Source organism: Arabidopsis thaliana (genome assembly GCF_000001735.4).
Source record: "Arabidopsis thaliana chromosome 1 sequence".
NCBI classification, from domain to species: domain Eukaryota; kingdom Viridiplantae; phylum Streptophyta; class Magnoliopsida; order Brassicales; family Brassicaceae; genus Arabidopsis; species Arabidopsis thaliana.
The window spans coordinates 20219973-20237409 of NC_003070.9; the positions used below are offsets into that span (position 1 = coordinate 20219973).

The window sequence follows — 17437 nt, forward strand, 5'->3', positions numbered from 1 at the left end:
CTAAATAATATATAGAGGGTATCTGAAGTATCATATTCCTTAATTGTTTCATAACAAAAATGTGCAGAATTCTAAAACATTGTTTATATAGTTGAAGATATGTAATTATGTATTATCTAAGCGTACTTTTTTTTTCTGTCTTTTTGTTTTTGTTTTTGTTTAAGAAGGTGTTTTTTTAATTTAAAAAGCAAAAGTTTAAGTGGAAGGTTGTCAACATCTCTTTATAGCGCAATCAATATAGTAGCATTTAAGCGAATAAATTAAAAATATTTTATATTTGTAGTTGGGGTAATTGATATTATTGCAAGTCAAGCAAAGCAAAGCAAAGCGAAAGAGCCCTTTTTCACATTTCTTGATGCAGCTTCCCCAACACAAAGCAGCAATGAATCGTAATTTCTGCACTATCTCTCTGCATTTAATCCACAACTCTGAATAGTAATTATAAGGAAGACAAAAAAACACTATAAATACACTCCAAAAGAAAGAATATAGTATATAGCAACATTTCTATTTCTTGGACACCTATTTGTAGTTCACTACAATGACACTTTGTTTAACTAGTAATAATTGAAGTAATACGAGACTTTGTATTGTGGGGAAGATTAATTGTTGTTTGCTACACGTACCTTTTACTTATTTGCTTTAGAGAAAAGAAATGCGTAACTATCATGCTTCGAACGAGGGAAGTTACAGGTGTTACTTCAAATATTATTATTATATATCAACAGTATCTAGAAGTTCTTAGAAATCAATTATTTGATTTACCTATGTTTATGTTTATAGACTTACTTAAACTAATATTTTCAAACACGACAAAGTTAATATTTTCGAATCTCCCCTAACCTCGATCCTTAACACACCGCAATAAGATTTATATGCATTTTAGGACAAGACAAGACTAAACCCATTATTAATCTAATAGTTCCAAATTTTAAACATTACGCTTTCAAATCCAATCATAGACGCACTCCACTTTTTCCCTACCATGTCTTAACACGTATATGTAAGATTGAACTACAATCGTTGATTTTCCTTTTCACAAATGAAAAAGTTTTTTTTCCTACCTAACTGTTTTTATATAAATAAAACAAACTCCACACAGAATATGTCATACAACTAAAAGATTTAACGTTAAAGTTTGAATAGGGAGACACAACAGAAGTGAATAAAGAAATGAGATCAGCACGAATCTAATGTAAAATCTAGTCTAATACCTAAACAAACTAAATCACCATCACATCAATTGTGTTCATTTTAGAATAAAAATGAAAAGATTCGGTGCTTTGGAAATAAATAAAAATAAAGTACATTAAATGAAACCAATTCCATCAGCTCGAGACCTTCTCTTGTGCCACCACCATTCATGGTTTTGGCCAAAAGCTAATAAGAGTCTCTTCCTTTGTATGGCATCTCCTGCAATAAAATCAAAGATGTCAGCAAAATCTAACTCTGTTGATCATTTTTTTTTTGTAACTAGACAAAACAAGAATTTTGAAGTAAAGTAGTAAACCGGTTGGTATGGCGTTGGCGGCATGAACAAGATTGGTCTCTGCTGAGTAACCATCATCGGTTGTGGGTACTGTTTTAACATTGATTCCAAAATTCAGTCTTACAATAGAGAGAAGGTAAAGAGTTTTCAAGAGTAATGACTATTAATAGCAATAAACAAACCTGTGGACTATTTGGAGAATAATATGTTTGATTCGGACTAAGCTGTGTTGTATTGTTATACATCATTGGGTGTTGTTGCCCAGGGAATGCTGCTCCCGTCTGTCAATTTTCAACTTAGTGAATCAGAAACATAATAACAGAGACTTAAAGAGTAATTTAGGCGTTGATCACTAGATAAAGAATAAAGAAAAGTTACTCCGTATCGAATATGTAGTCCTGGCATGGGTGGAACAGGAGGATAATAGAATGATCCGTCAAAGACTGGAGATTGAGGAGATTGAGGACGTGTTGCTGATGGAGATGGTTTGAAACTCTTTGCGTTAGGGTTCAGTTTAAATTCCTGGTCGGACCTAATTTCGTTAGTAAAAAGCTTATAGTATTAAGGAGATATTAGATGATAACCTAAGCACTAAGAAAAAAACCTTAGCATTTGGGTTGAGTGTGGATTTTTCTGATGATAAAGAACCCGAAGAGCTTGGTGACAGTATTGGAAGATTTGATGCTGAGGAAGCTGCAGAGTTTTCTGAATTTCTAGAAATGGAGCTTCCAGGCCACCCAGAAGAGTTCTCAGACTTTGCTCTGTCAGAGAGTAGACCGAGTCTTCCATCAATGAAACTTGGCTTCACAGGTGGTGGTGCATCTTCATTGAGGTGGCAATTAAAAACTTAGTAGGAAATTCAATTGGTATCAACATATAAGATGAAACGGGAGTAGATAGATTCGATAAGCTGAAGTTGCACATACCTTCAAAACCAGACACTGATTCCTCAGATGGCTGCGTTAATACAGATTGAAGCCAACAGAACAGTGTTATATGTAATGTTCCATTAAGCAAATGCCAAATCAACACAAGGTGCGTCGTTTAACTTTATACCTTTTTAAAAAGGGAAGCCCCTAGGAATTTGCTCTTTCTTTGCTCACCAAGCTGGCTCTCATTCCTATCAGAATGAGTTTCAGAAACTAGTTCAATGAAAGATATTTTGTATGTTCAAAGGGAAAAAGACCTGATGTTGTTTCCTGCAACAGGAAAATCTTTGGATGGCAGTTCGGACATAAGCTGGCGAGTATGCTTATTTGAGTTCGACCAGCTCTGATCTACCATTTTGTTACTCCGTAAATGCAGGCTGTCACCCTGAAGGACAAAAAATGGCAATATCACCTATGATTCTCCTAGAAACTACTAGGAGTGAAGAACTCAACCATACCCATGAATCTTCATAGAATTTGCCAGTTGAAGCAGGTTCCTTGCCATCAGAAGCAGAAGAATCACCAAAAGTCAAATTGTTGCAGCAATCCAATAATATATCTTCTTCTTCTTCTTCATCGTCTTCATAACACGTATCATCAAATCTATTAGTCGCACAGACCGATGAGTATTTGGTTTCCTCATCAATATCAAACTTTCCACTAAGCTGGAGCCCTCTTTCCTGTGTAAGATGATTGCACGCATGACCATTAGAGGTGAAATATGGTACAACAATAAAACGTAAAAATTCAGTGTCACATAAGACATCCATAATTCACCTCTGCTACGTGAATATCTCGGGTATTCTCACCCACAATCTCTCTCGCAATCCTTAAGGCTTGCTCTTCTAGCTCCCTCGTTCCAGGACCTCTCTCAAGTTTTGTGGTATACAGTTCCTCATCAAAAGTGCTTGTTACTCCAAATAATGTCTTATTGACCTCAAACTGATTCCAGCCCCTACGATATCATCACACACATATAAGATGTCATGAGAAGTGTCGTTAACCCAGGAAGTGTACATGATGAAAGAATAAGAAAAGAGAACAGGGTTAACTAACTGCGGACAGAGGTCTCACACTAACCCGCATGTAATTTTCAATATATGTAAAAAGCTTTTTTATATTCAATTTACTAAGTAAAATGATATTTATTTTGAAAATTACATGTATTATATACTATATTTCTATTTGATTCTGTATAAAAATTAAACTTAAAGTAAAGAAAAATGAAAATTTTATAAACGACAGGCCTACTCGCAAAACCCACCAAAACCCCATATTGGTCCAACCAACTGCAAGGCGGTGTAGCCCGCTTACACAACCTAACCAACCAATGGGAGGAATTGAACTGGGATAAATAAATCTATGGCTACTTGTTAGAGTTAAGAATCAAGAACATGAATAAAATACAAAACTCTTTTTATTAAAAAAAGAATCATAGTACCAAGAATAGAAATCGAGAAAACGATGTTGTCTCCCTCAGCCTAACCCGATACAACCTCCAAAGCACTTTCTAACTTAGTTCACAAAAGTAAACACAGAGGAAAATGAAATAGAGAAAACAGTTTCTATATCAGAAAACAGAAATCCTAACAAAAAGGTAAATATCCTACTTTAATGAATAGCATCATTACCTCTTCCAAGGATCATCAAACACATTCTCCAGATCTGAACAGTCTGGAACATCTTCATCAGGTACCCAAGGTTTCAGCTCTCTTTCCAAATCAACATTATAAAACTGTGATATCAGAGAGTCTGTCAACAGCTCTAAAGGTTTCTCGCACTGAACAGAATCTGAGACGCTATCGCTGGATAGAGGAAGGTCCTAACAAATAGACCAATGACGAAAGAATAATAATGTCAAAACACCAAGTAGTCTTATGTTGTTGCATTCATGTGAACATAAAACCCAATCCCATCTGCAAGAAAGGAGTACATACCTTAGCTATAACTTGCACAAGTTCGTCAGCAGGGATTTTGAGTAGCTTTGAAGATGGCTTGCTGACAGTACGGGATTTGGTTCCTCGTGAATCCCTAATCAAGCATGCCATTTTCAAAATGATTCCTGAAAGTTTCATAGCAGTTTGTAAGGGATAAAAAAAATGTGACCTCTTCTTATATTATATACCATCTCAAAGGAACAAACAGGTTCTCATTCAGAGCCTTACCAAAATCCTTCTCCACATTAGCAGCATGAAATATGCCGCTGTAAACAGATCCATTTTTGAGATGAACTTCTACCTGATGTCCAATATTACAAGTTGTGAAATACACTAACAGCTTCTGAGAAGGGGTATCCACACTTTCAGCGTCCCAACCGTTTTCTGCACATATGTATCAACAAACAAGAGAACGCAGAACATGATGTTGGTGCTACATCAGAGTAAAGGTATATATGTATATGTCTCGAAATATATATACAAAACCTGTATTGTCAACAGAAGGCTGTGCGTTATTCATCCATGCCTCCTTTTCAAATCTCCTGTGTGAAAATCCATTGGATGAAGAACCCGAGTGAAGAACAGGCTTCATAGTTGCTTTAACCTGAAGAAAACGAAAATATCAATAAACGGGTTATTCAATAAGATGATAAAGATAACCGTCTCACGGTACGATGAGCCTAATATGCAAACTGGCCCTCCAATTCGCATTCTTGCTGGCATCAAAACTTCTTTTAGATTTCTTAATGCGATGTAAAAGTTATATTTTTTAGATAGAATGTCACAGTCAATTCCATATTACTAGGGGTTCGTCAACTAAACCCTATACAGAGAAGTAACCTGAATGTTCTGCACATTCCGAGGGAAAAAAGTATGCTATGAATTATCAATGAACTATAGAACTGAAACCATAAAGTAACTCTGATTATGAGCCATGGGAAGAACAACCAAAAACTGCCAATAAGATGTATATTGCTAGCCATTTTCCAGCACAATAGGCATACAACAAAACGTAAAATTAGAAGATTGGTGTTCTATCCACTAACCAAGGATTTGAATCCCATAACTATTTTGCAATGAAATATGTTACATTGAACGTGATTCAATGTTACGAAAGACACAAACTTGCGCAGGCTTCATACATCAAATCAAATAACAAATCATAATCACAGCTCTAAAGAACAAATAACATGACAAACCACAAAAATTCAAATTTACCAAATAATAATAAACAAGACAACTTTTTGCAATCCAAAGAATAAAATTTTCAATACAAAACGAATTTGGCCTAGACAGAGTACCCAAATGAAACCCTAAATCAACCAACTGAATCACCAACTTCTCAAAATTTGAATCAAATTAATAATATTTACCTCAATAAAATCAGAATCAGAAGATAGATATCTGGGAAGATAATATTTACCTCAACAAAGCTGGAATCAACAGCTTTAAAAATCCAATGCTACGAGGAAACGAGTATTGGTAATTTCCGTCGCGGCGAATTAGGGTTTTCCGACAGAGTTAGGGGTTTACCGGCGAATTGAGGAGAGAATCGCGGTAAACGGGTCAACAATAAATCTCTAGAGTTGAGATTTTGATTTGATTTTTTTTTCGTTGTTGCAAACTTTTCAATGAATTGAGGGAATTTAAGGACAGATCGTTGTGTTGTGTATTTACGAGGGTGTGATCACCTACGGATGAGCGTATCATTAAGTTTTTGGGCCTTTTGTTTTGATCCGTTTTAACTTGTTTGGGCTTAACACCTTTGTTGATATATTTATCTCAATAACTACTTCTTCACAAGAGATTATATCTCACACGTTTATATCTCAAACATTATTAGATTATATCTGAAGAAGTAGTTATTCAAAAGTTAATTAGCTATATTTATCTCAATAACTACTTCTTCAGATATAGTATATCCAAAGAGATTATATCTCAAACATTATTAGAATTATCTCAAATTATTTGTCAATTGAGATATATCCAAAGAGATTATATCTCAAACATTGTCAATTGAATTTTATAGTTATTAACTTCTTACAAGTCTATAATACAAGTAGAGAAAGTTAAGTACTAAGTTTTCATATTAAACAAAAAAAAAACTCTAGATTAGGGTTTAAAAAACAACACGGAACCGACCCAAAAAATTGGATTCGAAACCAAACCTGAAAATTTAGATCTATCTTATTGGGTCCTAAACTTCTTCTACCCAAAAATTCGAGCTCAACTAGAACCCGAAAATAACTAAATTTTATCTAAATTTTATCCAAAGATCAGGGAAATCTGGGTATTTATCCAAAAAATTCAGGTATCAGTTCTAAAAAATGTCTAAAAATTTATACCTACACTTACCCGATCGGGTTTTACCAAAAACTGACTCGCGTACCCAAATGCCCACCCCTACAAGATTAACTTTTTGAGAGGGCATGATATGCATTGCTTGATGATGTGGAAGGTGTACTTAAACTCATAATTAATCAAAAGGCTTAAACTTTCAAGGAAGAGAGAAAAAGGTGGGGAGCAAGTCTATAAAATTTGTATTATAGTAATCAAAGCTTTTAGAAATTAAAATGCTAAGGCTTAGTTGCACGCTCTATTAGTATAGTTCTTCGTTTAGACTTTAGACTTTAGAGCAATCATTTCACCACTTTGATCACATATTCTTACTTGTTACCATAAAGTTAAGCATAGAGATTAGAGATGACTAATGTGTTTGGCGTTACTGTATATAATAATCAGACTTGTGAAGAAATTATTTTCCCAAAAGTAGAAAACGAAAGTGACAAGTGGCACAGAGGATCAATAAGAAACACAGTAGACCACACTCTTAAAGCTTTTTGCAGTGTCCAACGAACTCAAAAGCCCAACAAATCTCAAAGCCTTTTTATTACTTTTTTCCCAAATCCGCAGATTCTTCTTCTTCAGCTTTGTATTTCTTCTCCTACAGAGAGAGACAGCGAGAGAAAGATCGATTCTGTCTTTATACAGACATTATCTCCCACTCATTCTCTGTGTCGCTTGAAGCAGCAAGAGAGAGAGAGAGACTGACAGAGACAGAGTTAAATGCGAATTTATGGGTTTGATCTATACAGATCTGTGTACCCTAATTTATGTCTCTGGCGTAACGGTCATATTTAACCCCATTTCAATTTGAGCTCTTCATCGCTGCGTTTCTGTGATCTCGGAGCTCTTCCAAGTGTACGTCTTTTTTGCCTCTTTGTATCTGCACAGTGCAAGAATTGTGATTTTTGGGTATTAAAGTATCTTCATTTCTAGATTTGATCTTCTGGGTTTTGCTTGAAATGTGATTTGGGTTTCTGGTTTGATCTCATAGGGTTCGAGTAGTGTCAAAAGAGAAGGTGAGAGATGCTGACGTGTATAGCTTGCACGAAGCAGCTTAACACCAACAATGGCGGATCTACTCGAGAAGAAGATGAAGAACACGGAGTTATTGGTACCCCTAGGACTAAGCAAGCGATTAAATCACTGACGTCACAGGTAGATTAATCTTTCTGCTGAGTCACTTTCATGGATTGTTTTGGTTGCAAGTGAAAATGGCGGGACCATTCTAGTTTCGTTGTTGGTTTCTGTTTGGGAGCTAAGAACAAAAAAAAACATGTTAAAGCATGACTCATATGGTTTGGTAGAGACTTGACTCTGAGTCTTGAATCAATATTTCTTTTCTTGGTTGAGTTTGAATAATTCTTCAAACATTTATTCCTATGAATTGTCAGTTACTCTTTTATCTGTAATTTTTGTCAAAGCATGCGTCTTTTGTATGTAAGTAACTAATTATTGTTCATTTCAGCTAAAAGACATGGCAGTAAAGGCTTCAGGGGCATACAAAAACTGCAAACCGTGTTCTGGGACAACAAACCGGAATCAGAATCGAAACTATGCTGATTCGGATGCTGCTTCAGATTCTGGAAGATTCCATTATTCATACCAGAGAGCTGGGACTGCAACCTCAACTCCTAAGATTTGGGGGAATGAAATGGAGTCAAGGTTAAAAGGGATTTCTAGTGAAGAAGGTACACCTACGTCTATGAGTGGTCGAACAGAATCCATAGTGTTCATGGAGGATGATGAGGTCAAGGAATGGGTTGCTCAAGTGGAGCCTGGTGTTCTCATCACATTTGTGTCATTGCCTCAGGGAGGGAATGATCTTAAGAGAATTCGGTTCAGGTAATCGTTTCTTGCCAATATTGAACTGAATATATGTTTTGTGTTTTCCCATTGATCTGCTTTTACTGTCTTGTTACGGCATGTTAGGTTCTGAATTTGGAAATAGTGGTTCTTTTTCTTCTTCTTTTAACACTCATGAGTAGTACAATTGTTGATGATATTATTTGTGGGACTACTGTACTGAGAACACTTGTATTGTTTCTGATTCAATTGAAGTCTAGATGACCCTGAGCTTTAACAAGTCTTTCGTTGGCAATGGTTTTCATGCTATTGCTGAAATTAAGAAGCACCAGGTTTCCATATTACCGAGACCAGCTTCTGTTGTGGTGCCGTCAAGGATGGGTATTTTGGCCCCAGAATTGGTATCTCTAGCTCTTGGGGATTTTTTTGTATTCTGCGGATGCTGAGTTTTTTTGTGTTACACGTTAGACCTGTTTCCCTTTGTGGCTAAGCTAAAAGATGTTTTGGTGATTCGAAGCTAGATGGTAATGTTTTTAAATTGTTACTTCTTGTAGTCGTGAGATGTTTAATAAATGGCAAGCTCAAAAATGGTGGGTGGAGAATTTCGAGAAGGTCATGGAGTTATACAACGTGCAGTTCAATCAGCAGAGCGTACCGCTTCAAACTCCTCCTGTATCTGAAGATGGGGTAATGCAATTTCACTATTGAACACACAAATCTATTAATTGACAACCAAAGCGTTATGGGTTATATCTCTCTTTCGGTTATTCAATGGTGTGCCAGGGCTCACAAATACAGTCCGTGAAGGACAGTCCTGTAACTCCACCGCTGGAAAGAGAGCGACCTCACCGCAATATTCCAGGCTCTTCTGGTTTTGCTTCAACCCCAAAGCTCTCTAGCATCAGCGGAACCAAGACTGAAACATCATCTATCGATGGTTCTGCTAGAAGTAGCTCGGTAGATCGATCCGAGGAGGTCTCAGTGAGTAACGCAAGTGACATGGAAAGTGAATGGGTAGAACAAGATGAGCCTGGTATCTATATTACTATCAGAGCTTTACCAGATGGAAATCGCGAGCTTAGGCGAGTTCGATTCAGGTACATAACTGAAGAACCCATTCTGCTATATTACATACTTCTCTTTCTGAACACTGAGACGATGTTTGTAATGTAGCCGAGACAAGTTTGGGGAAACACATGCGAGGTTATGGTGGGAACAAAACAGAGCGCGTATACAACAGCAATACTTGTGACTTGATGATAGATTTACTTAAGTGGAGCAGCTATTAGACAAAGAACAACAACAGAAGACTTTTATTAACAACAGAAGACTTTTCGGTTTCATTTTTTAGTTATAACTTGATTACTTGAACAAATGCTAAACAAAGACTTTCTTCTCAATTTTATTGCTTCTTGTTAGATTTAATTAGATAGATCGATATTCAGCAATTCATTTCTGATTTGATAATTTATGGAATACCATAATGCCCCTGCATCTCTACAACTCCAATGTTGCAACAGCCACAGGCGCCGATGGCACAGATTTATTCACAGGTTCATGTTTCACATTTTCCCAATGGTATGCCATATCGTCAGTTCCTCTCTCCAGTCTATGTCCCCCGAATCCCCATGCAGTATATGCTCACCCTTTAAATGGCAATAGCTATGTGCTGATGCCTGGAGGCAGTTCTCATCCCAGCGCAAATGGACTCAAATATGGAATCCAGCCATTCAAGCAAGTCTCTACAGGGGGCCCAACGGGTTTTGTGGACTTTCAACAACCCCAATGGGTATATGTCATCCCAATGGACAGGCAACCAAGAGATCTTTCAGGCCTTCAGTCTTCTCCTCATTACAACATGGCTGGACAAACACCTCACGGTGCTTTAACTCTGCTCCAGTCCAATCGTCTCATATGCAGTTTCAAGGCGTCTTCCATTCGCCAGAGCCTGGTCCAATGGCGAATGCACACCATAAGGGGCTTGGACTTGGTAGTAACGCTGGGCTTGGGGTTGCTCCATCTCCTTCTCCAGTTCAAGTCCGTGCCTCCTTATTCATCTTAACTGGCGAGCAAACTTCTCAACAAAGTCTAACTTGTTGAGTGAGAGCCCAAAGAAAATATATTGTTTTTCTTGTGAAACGGCCGAACTCTCCTTATTTCTTTATTCAATGCATAAATCTCTCAGTTCTCCCAGTTTTCTTTGAATCGCTTTTGTATACTCTAACCTTCTACCGGCTATTACACAACTAGTTTAATTCTCTTAAACAAGGTAACGCGTATTGCCATAATCTAGTTTTGGTTTAAGTCATAATCATTGTGAAAAGCAGAAAGAGAACCTTATAAAGCATGTGCTTGGTCGTTTTAGTGTTGTGCTTCTTTTAGAATACCCTGTTCTTTTTCTCTTTTCGCCATGAGAGGGTTTTGGGGATTTGGGGTGTGAGAGTTACTGTTGTTTTTAAGTGATGTTTCATAGAAAAGATTGTGTTGTCATTGTTCTTCTTTGAGTTCTGTGTCATTCTTTTGTGTGCTTTTCTTCTTTTCTTGGGATCCCCAAAACATTTCTTTCATACTCTCCCGGATTTTCATAAAGAAACATTGGTTCTTGAGCTTGACCCAACTTTCTTCTGCGCTAAGAATATGAACCACTTTTTAACTTAACAACGTTTGAAAATGAGTCCATAAGTTTGGTTATTTTCTTGATTACTAAGGTTTCTTTTGTATATTATTTGCACACTAAATGATTATGACAACATGCCAACAAGAATCTAATTGATGGTGTTGTTGACGTTAATGGAAAATTAAGAGTTAGTTTAAGAAAATGGTATAGAATCATAATCAAGTCCCTATTTGTTATCTCTCTTTTACCGGTTTGGTGAATGATTTCTCTATGGACTTCTAGCGTACTTGCCATTGAGTGATTTGGAGTAACTAATACTCTTTTTTGTTTTCATCTTTCCCAAGGTTCATTAATCATTAGTTGTTATCACTAATTCGACCTTCATTATTACTATAGCTTGGAGTCAAGGATTTGACTACAGAGTATATTAAGATTCCTAAGATTTTTTGAGTTTATAAATTATATGTTACTCAAGAATGGTTGAGAGGCCTATAGACTAGCTAGGGTTCATCAGTTAGGGGGGGGGGGGGGGGGTTTAGACTTAGATTAGGTGACATTATCTTTAAATAATGAAGTCTTTTCTTAGGATATAATGATGGAAAATTAGGCTCTACTTGACCCCTATCTTCCTTAATGAAACTAAACTTAAAATGGAAAATTAAGTCATACACTTGGAATTTATTAAATTCATTCTAAAGTAGAAAGTGTCACCATTGGTTTTGGAATTAAAGACCCCTTAACTCTTAAAATCCTTAATTCTAAACTCTAAACTTGCTGAAATTTTCTTATGAATTTTCATAAAATCTCTCTCAAGTTGAATAAAATGGAATCTCCTTTTACTGCATGCACAAAAACTCGATATGATTTGATGAGAAGCTGTCATTTTCTTGTAACTGCAGTCTACACATGCGTGCAAGCTCTGCGACTCAGAATTTTGTGTGTTTCCAATATACTAATAGACTTATAGAAGAAATATTATTGACTTATAGAAGAAATTTGATGATTTTTTTTAGTTTATTAATTAGTAATACATATATTTATGCTAGTTGCTAAATATTAATGAAGTTCTCGTTTTCTAAGCATATTTATGTTACTCATACACGTTAAGCACATATCTTATGATATGATTTGTATAGAATTAAATATCGTTTCGTTTGATCTAAGACAGGAATACGAATTTATATAATAATAAAGTTAATTAATGTTGTAAAAGTGAAGAACAGCAAAAGTGTACGAGAATGGGTCCGGTTAAAAAAGAAGGTGTTATGAGTGGGAAGTTTCGTCGATTCGAAGGGACGATCATTTTATATAAACTAATATATTTGAATGAATTTTCCAAATTTGTCAAATAGTTAGTTTTGTTTTTTTAACAGAATAACTAGTAAATCTAAAAAAGCTTATGAAGAACTCATCCAAAAGAAAAAGCTTATGAATTTCTCATTTCTTTTATGTATGTCTATTTTATTTTGAATGTGTGTGGGTCTAATGGTTGTGTCGGATTTAGTTCCATGGTTTGAGTAATTGTGTTGTGGAGATTTTTTTAAAAAATCATAACAATTTTTTTCTAAATTCATGCAAAATATATACTTTATCAAAGCTTAAGTCATCCCAAATAGTTTTCATTTGTCTCTGTTTCTAAATTTATGTCAGCCCCATTAAAAAAACACTAATCTTGAGACTTATCCCACGAGAGTAATCATTTGGCAAATGAGCACCATTTAACTTTTTGAACATGCTTTCATTTACGTTAATTAATATTCTTCCCATTTTCCACTTATTTTAATCTAGAAAGGTATCTCAACCAGAAAAAGAAATAATACTAAGTAAGTACAAATGTCGATAAAATTTGTATAATATTTTTTACAAATTTATAAGCAAACAGTACGAATACGCGTAACGCATGCAAGGTGTATCATTAGTTTCATTAGGTTTTTAAATTGTTATATTAAAGATTGGGGTCGGACATAGTACTAAATTTACAAAAGAGATTGCGGCTAAAAGTAGAAAAATAAATAAAATACATACACATTTGATACAAAATATGTTATTTCTGTTAGCTAACTGTATTTAAATACTTTTAGGTCGTTAGGTGTAATCACATGCGAAAGACTCATTGAAAAAAATTACTTCTATAGCAACTTTATCTAAGTTGATAAAAGTCTTGCCTATATATACACGTTTGATTTACATAGAACTTACTTCCTTATACTTGTCCCAAAAATAAGCCATAATTACTCTTAACATAGACTCCTTGAGCTTCTCCATATATCAAGTACGAGTTAATGTGGCAACTTCAATAATTATCAATGCATAAGAGAATACCAATTATTTTAATTAACATATGAAAAGGGAACGATAAAGGTGGAAGAAATTGGGGAACATAGAATGATTTTAAAGTATGATCATGTGGTGAAAATTAATAATTACTTTTGCGGAAATAAAAGACAGGATAGAGATTTTAACAGTGAAGACAATCAAAGTGGGATGGCTAAATTTGTTGTATTTGTAAATTTTTCTACATTATCAATTTTGAATTTTGCGATCGTTGATAAAGTTTTGAATACTCACATGATCGAGTGTGTTAATCTATATGTTACTATTTGACTATACACATTCGAAATTTATGCGGTAACTGGATTATATTTCCATTTTGTAAGTACCATGTGTTTTTAGTGTAACCATGTTTTTTTTCCCATGATTATTATTCTAGATAATGCGTTTTTGTATTCTCTTAATGTTTATTCATAATAATATTTGTAAGCTTAGCAAAAAATAATAAAGAAAACCTATGTATACAATTTTTCTTTCTCGCATTTTTTAGAATAAATAGAAATATACCATATCAATATTCTTTTTCTTAATAAGAACCATATTAATATTCGAGTCTTTTTCTACCGTGATTTTGACTAACGATTTAGTCGTTTTAAAATGAAAAAAAAAAATATCAAGTTCTTTGCAAAAATTGATAGATTAGTTTAGATTCCGGTTTATACCCCGACTATAATAAAATCAGTGTTCATGATCAATGTCTGTTTACTAAACATAAATGTATATTACATGACAACATTAATATAATTAATAAACTTTTTTTAAAAAACTAAACATTGCAATAGAACGGTGTGGCAAGGTAGTGGGTTGCAACATAATTTCTGTTCATGAGAAGTGTTTGGGTGTTGGTGTTAGGTCAAATTATGTGATTGAGCGTCTTAGCCGCATTACTTGACTATTCATTCTCTAAAGTCTAAAGTCTTTCTTTTAACCATTTTTGTTTCACATCACAGCATTATTTTTTTTTTGTGTGCTCACTTATGTAAAATCTAAAAGCAAGTCCTATATCTATAATAGTCCTAGGGTTGTAAATATATACTTTATTACTTTCTTGTCTCTTTGCCCTAGCTTTTTTCTTCAAAGTTTGACAAATTGCTTCCGTTTTGAATCTTTTGATTGTATCCAAGACGGCCTACAATTTGTACATATTCACTGCCTGCAATACATATAACACACTAGAGTTTCTACCTCTTTGTTTAAAATGTACATCAATTAGTTTTTGAAATGTGTATTGTGATCATATAGATTATTGAACTAACTTTAAACTTTCAACTACAATACAGTTAATATCAAGAAAAAAAAAAGTTGTAGCAGAAAGAGGTTCAAGAACTAAATATATATTTGTCCAGAGAAATCTAAAATTCTTAAAAGTCATGCCAATGGGATTGATGTCGTTGAGTTTTACAAATATGTATGGAACTACTCGTAAATGTTGTATAATACTAATGCCAGTATTTGGTAATCAACATTACGTACGAATATAAATTTAAGAAAGGAAAAGCTGTAATGGACCCAAGTATCAATATTTGATTTGCTGTTATGAATCAACGATTATGTTTATTTCGTGTTATTAAATTACACGTACTTTAGTTTTGTTCTTTGTTGTTTTTAAAAAGAATGACTTGTCAAGAGACATAAACATTACCACTAAAAGAATTATACAATTTTGTATTACCAATCGTATTTATAATATTTCTGAAGATAAGAAACAACCAAACTTTAACTATAACTAAGTAGTGATAGCTAATGGGAGTGACTAAGTTTTATAACAAGTTAATTACTAGTTATTTATACTAGTACCAACTTATCTTAACTTGGATCTAAATTTTGTAATTTATCTGTGTGAGTTGTATACGAAAATATATACGCATCGATAAATATGAATATTATAGAATAAGAAAAATATGGAAAAAAAATTCACTTAATTTAACGTTTTCTTTGTCTACATCAATTTTTTTCTATATTCCTAAAAATTGCACTTATTACGTTTTATTTTTGTGCTTTGACTTTTCTGGAAACAAAAATGCAGAAAGTAAATTATTTTCCCACAAAGCTACTACATATATATTGAGAAAAATAAAGAAATTAAACTTATATTTCTGACAAAATTAAAAATAGAAATGTTGTTGCCAACAACTATATTATTCCAGTCTGGCACCCAATTCCACCTACGCAAAAACAGTAAATAAAATAACACGTGGCAATAACACTATTTTGGCTGATAAAGACTCTTTCACTTTAATTCTTCTTCTTCTTGTTCCTCATACACACACACTACTACTACTCTCATCTCTCTCATATCAAACAGAAGAAACAAAGCGTGCCTCTTCTCTCTTTCTTCATCATTCTCATCAAGCTTTCTTCTTCACCAAATTCCCAACACTATCATTCCCTTCTTCCTCTATAAAGAATCATCACTTCTTCTTCTTCTCAATGGATCCTTGGGATACTTATAACATACCACTAGACCACCAACACCGTCTCCGTAACCGCCGTGACCACCGTCATCCTTCCTTCTCCTCTACTCTCCTCGACCAAATTTACCGCTCCATCGACGATTCCTCTACTAACTCCTCATCCATGAGAAAAACCAAACATCAGAACCGCGAGGACACGCGTGTTTCTGCTAACCGCCGCGACGATTTCAACAGATCCAAGAATCTTAAAACCATAGAACCTGTTTTCTTCAAACATTCAAGCTCAAGCTCCTCTGACTCAAGCGGATTCTCGTCTTCCGAGTCTGATTATTTCTACAGACGATCTAAATCCTCGCCGGCGATTTCTCATCCTAAACCGATACGAACCACCGTGGAACGATTCGAAAGATCTCCTCAGAATCACCGACCTAACAGTAGTAATAAACAAGAACATGGAAGCTTTCTCAAAACGAAATCTAAAGCGTTGAAGATTTATAGCGATTTGAAGAAAGTGAAACAACCGATTTCTCCCGGTGGTCGTCTCGCTACTTTCCTTAACTCCATATTCACCGGCGCCGGAAACACTAAAAAACTTAACAAAATCAACACAACCGTCACTTCCACCACCGCCGCCGCCGCCGCAGCGTCATCAACCACTACATGCTCCTCTGCTTCATCATTCTCCAGATCTTGCTTGAGCAAAACGCCATCGTCTAGCGAAAAATCGAAAAGATCCGTACGTTTTTGTCCCGTCAACGTCATCTTCGACGAAGACTCCTCCAAGTACAACAACAAGAACAACAAAGTGTACGGAAACAACGAACGTGAATATGAATCCATTCGTCATACTCTAGAGAACCGAGTCATGGAAGAGAATCGTCGTGTAATCGAAGCAGCTAAAGAACTTCTGAGAAGTTACCAGAAGAAGAATAAAGAAGTCATTGAAGTCTCCGTCGAAGACGATGAAGAAGACGACGATGATGATGCGTTGAGTTGCACAAGCTCTGATCTGTTCGAGTTGGATAATTTGTCGGCGATAGGAATCGATAGGTATAGAGAGGAGCTTCCGGTTTACGAAACAACTCGCTTGAACACTAATCGTATCATTTCTAGATGATTATAATAATTAATTACTTGGTTTGAGGTGGATTAGCGATTTTCTGAGTTATATGTTATAGACTTAATAGTGTTTTACTAGTAGTAAATTTTCTGAGTTTTGTATTACTAATTACTTTAGATTTGATTATAGATAAGTACTAAATTAAATACAACTTTGAAATCAAGAAGCGCCAGAGAGAAGATCATTGAAGATGAGTTGAAAATTAAAAAAGCAAAAGGCAGATTTTCTAACCTTTGTCATCAATTTGGACAGCAATGTGAAGTTGATTTTTTTTTTTTCATGTCACCTGATGGGATCCACCCATTAATATATTTATAGTATTATGGTTTCTATTTTCATTATTTGTTTCTACTTATATTGTTTTATTGAGTTATACTGACCAATCAAAAACAATATGGACTTATGTTTTATATATTTCTGATGGTGGTAATGGTTATATCATTGATATGTA

The 17437-nt window shown here is 34.9% G+C and overlaps 3 protein-coding genes and 1 long non-coding RNA gene across 5 annotated transcripts; 2 read left to right on the forward strand and 2 right to left on the reverse strand.

Moving 5' to 3' along the window:
• Positions 1–1056: 1056 nt before the first annotated feature.
• On the reverse strand, positions 1057–6083 carry CID3 (CTC-interacting domain 3). The gene is made up of 15 exons (NM_104295.4): positions 5779–6083; positions 4842–4959; positions 4584–4739; positions 4356–4480; positions 4050–4240; positions 3196–3373; positions 2877–3098; positions 2676–2803; positions 2546–2609; positions 2416–2446; positions 2094–2311; positions 1868–2011; positions 1672–1770; positions 1511–1579; positions 1057–1413 (listed from the first exon to the last, which is right to left on the reverse strand). The coding sequence occupies exons 2-15, from the start codon at positions 4945–4947 to the stop codon at positions 1381–1383; spliced, it is 1764 nt and encodes a 587-aa protein (NP_175819.1). The 5' UTR covers positions 4948–4959; positions 5779–6083; the 3' UTR covers positions 1057–1380.
• Positions 6084–6827: 744 nt separating this feature from the next.
• AT1G07947 lies at positions 6828–7183 on the reverse strand. The gene has a single exon (NR_139341.1). It is a non-coding gene; the product is annotated as an other RNA (long non-coding RNA).
• A 12-nt stretch (positions 7184–7195) lies between these two features.
• On the forward strand, positions 7196–10265 carry BRX-LIKE3 (BREVIS RADIX-like 3). Of its 2 annotated transcripts, NM_104296.5 has the most exons (7): positions 7319–7556; positions 7693–7856; positions 8167–8543; positions 8828–8905; positions 9059–9191; positions 9288–9601; positions 9678–10265. In NM_104296.5, the coding sequence occupies exons 2-7, from the start codon at positions 7725–7727 to the stop codon at positions 9754–9756; spliced, it is 1113 nt and encodes a 370-aa protein (NP_175820.2). In that variant the 5' UTR covers positions 7319–7556; positions 7693–7724; the 3' UTR covers positions 9757–10265. The 2 variants fall into 2 exon arrangements, with proteins under 2 accessions (NP_001154422.1, NP_175820.2); NM_001160950.2 differs by lacking the exon at positions 8828–8905 and having other exon boundaries at positions 7196–7556; positions 9678–10264.
• Positions 10266–15492: 5227 nt separating this feature from the next.
• AT1G54200 (DNA mismatch repair Msh6-like protein) lies at positions 15493–17386 on the forward strand. Its single transcript, NM_104298.4, has one exon. It carries the CDS (start codon positions 15883–15885, stop codon positions 16981–16983), a length of 1101 nt encoding a protein of 366 aa, NP_175822.1. The 5' UTR covers positions 15493–15882; the 3' UTR covers positions 16984–17386.
• The last annotated feature ends 51 nt before the right edge of the window (positions 17387–17437 follow it).

What these genes read in the sequence shown, in the direction of transcription:
- AT1G54200 (NM_104298.4), top strand. Translation starts at nt 15,883, where the DNA reads ATGGATCCTTGGGATACTTATAACATACCACTAGACCACCAACACCGT.
- BRX-LIKE3 (NM_104296.5), top strand. Translation starts at nt 7,725, where the DNA reads ATGCTGACGTGTATAGCTTGCACGAAGCAGCTTAACACCAACAATGGC. An exon ending in TTAAATCACTGACGTCACAG is followed by an intron (nt 7,857 to 8,166) that starts GTAGATTAATCT and finishes TGTTCATTTCAG; the next exon opens with CTAAAAGACATGGCAGTAAA. An exon ending in CTTAGGCGAGTTCGATTCAG is followed by an intron (nt 9,602 to 9,677) that starts GTACATAACTGA and finishes TTTGTAATGTAG; the next exon opens with CCGAGACAAGTTTGGGGAAA.
- CID3 (NM_104295.4), bottom strand. Translation starts at nt 4,947, where the DNA reads ATGAAGCCTGTTCTTCACTCGGGTTCTTCATCCAATGGATTTTCACAC. An exon ending in GGGCTTCCCTTTTTAAAAAG is followed by an intron (nt 2,447 to 2,545) that starts GTATAAAGTTAA and finishes GTATTAACGCAG; the next exon opens with CCATCTGAGGAATCAGTGTC. An exon ending in ATTCTCCAAATAGTCCACAG is followed by an intron (nt 1,580 to 1,671) that starts GTTTGTTTATTG and finishes ATGTTAAAACAG; the next exon opens with TACCCACAACCGATGATGGT.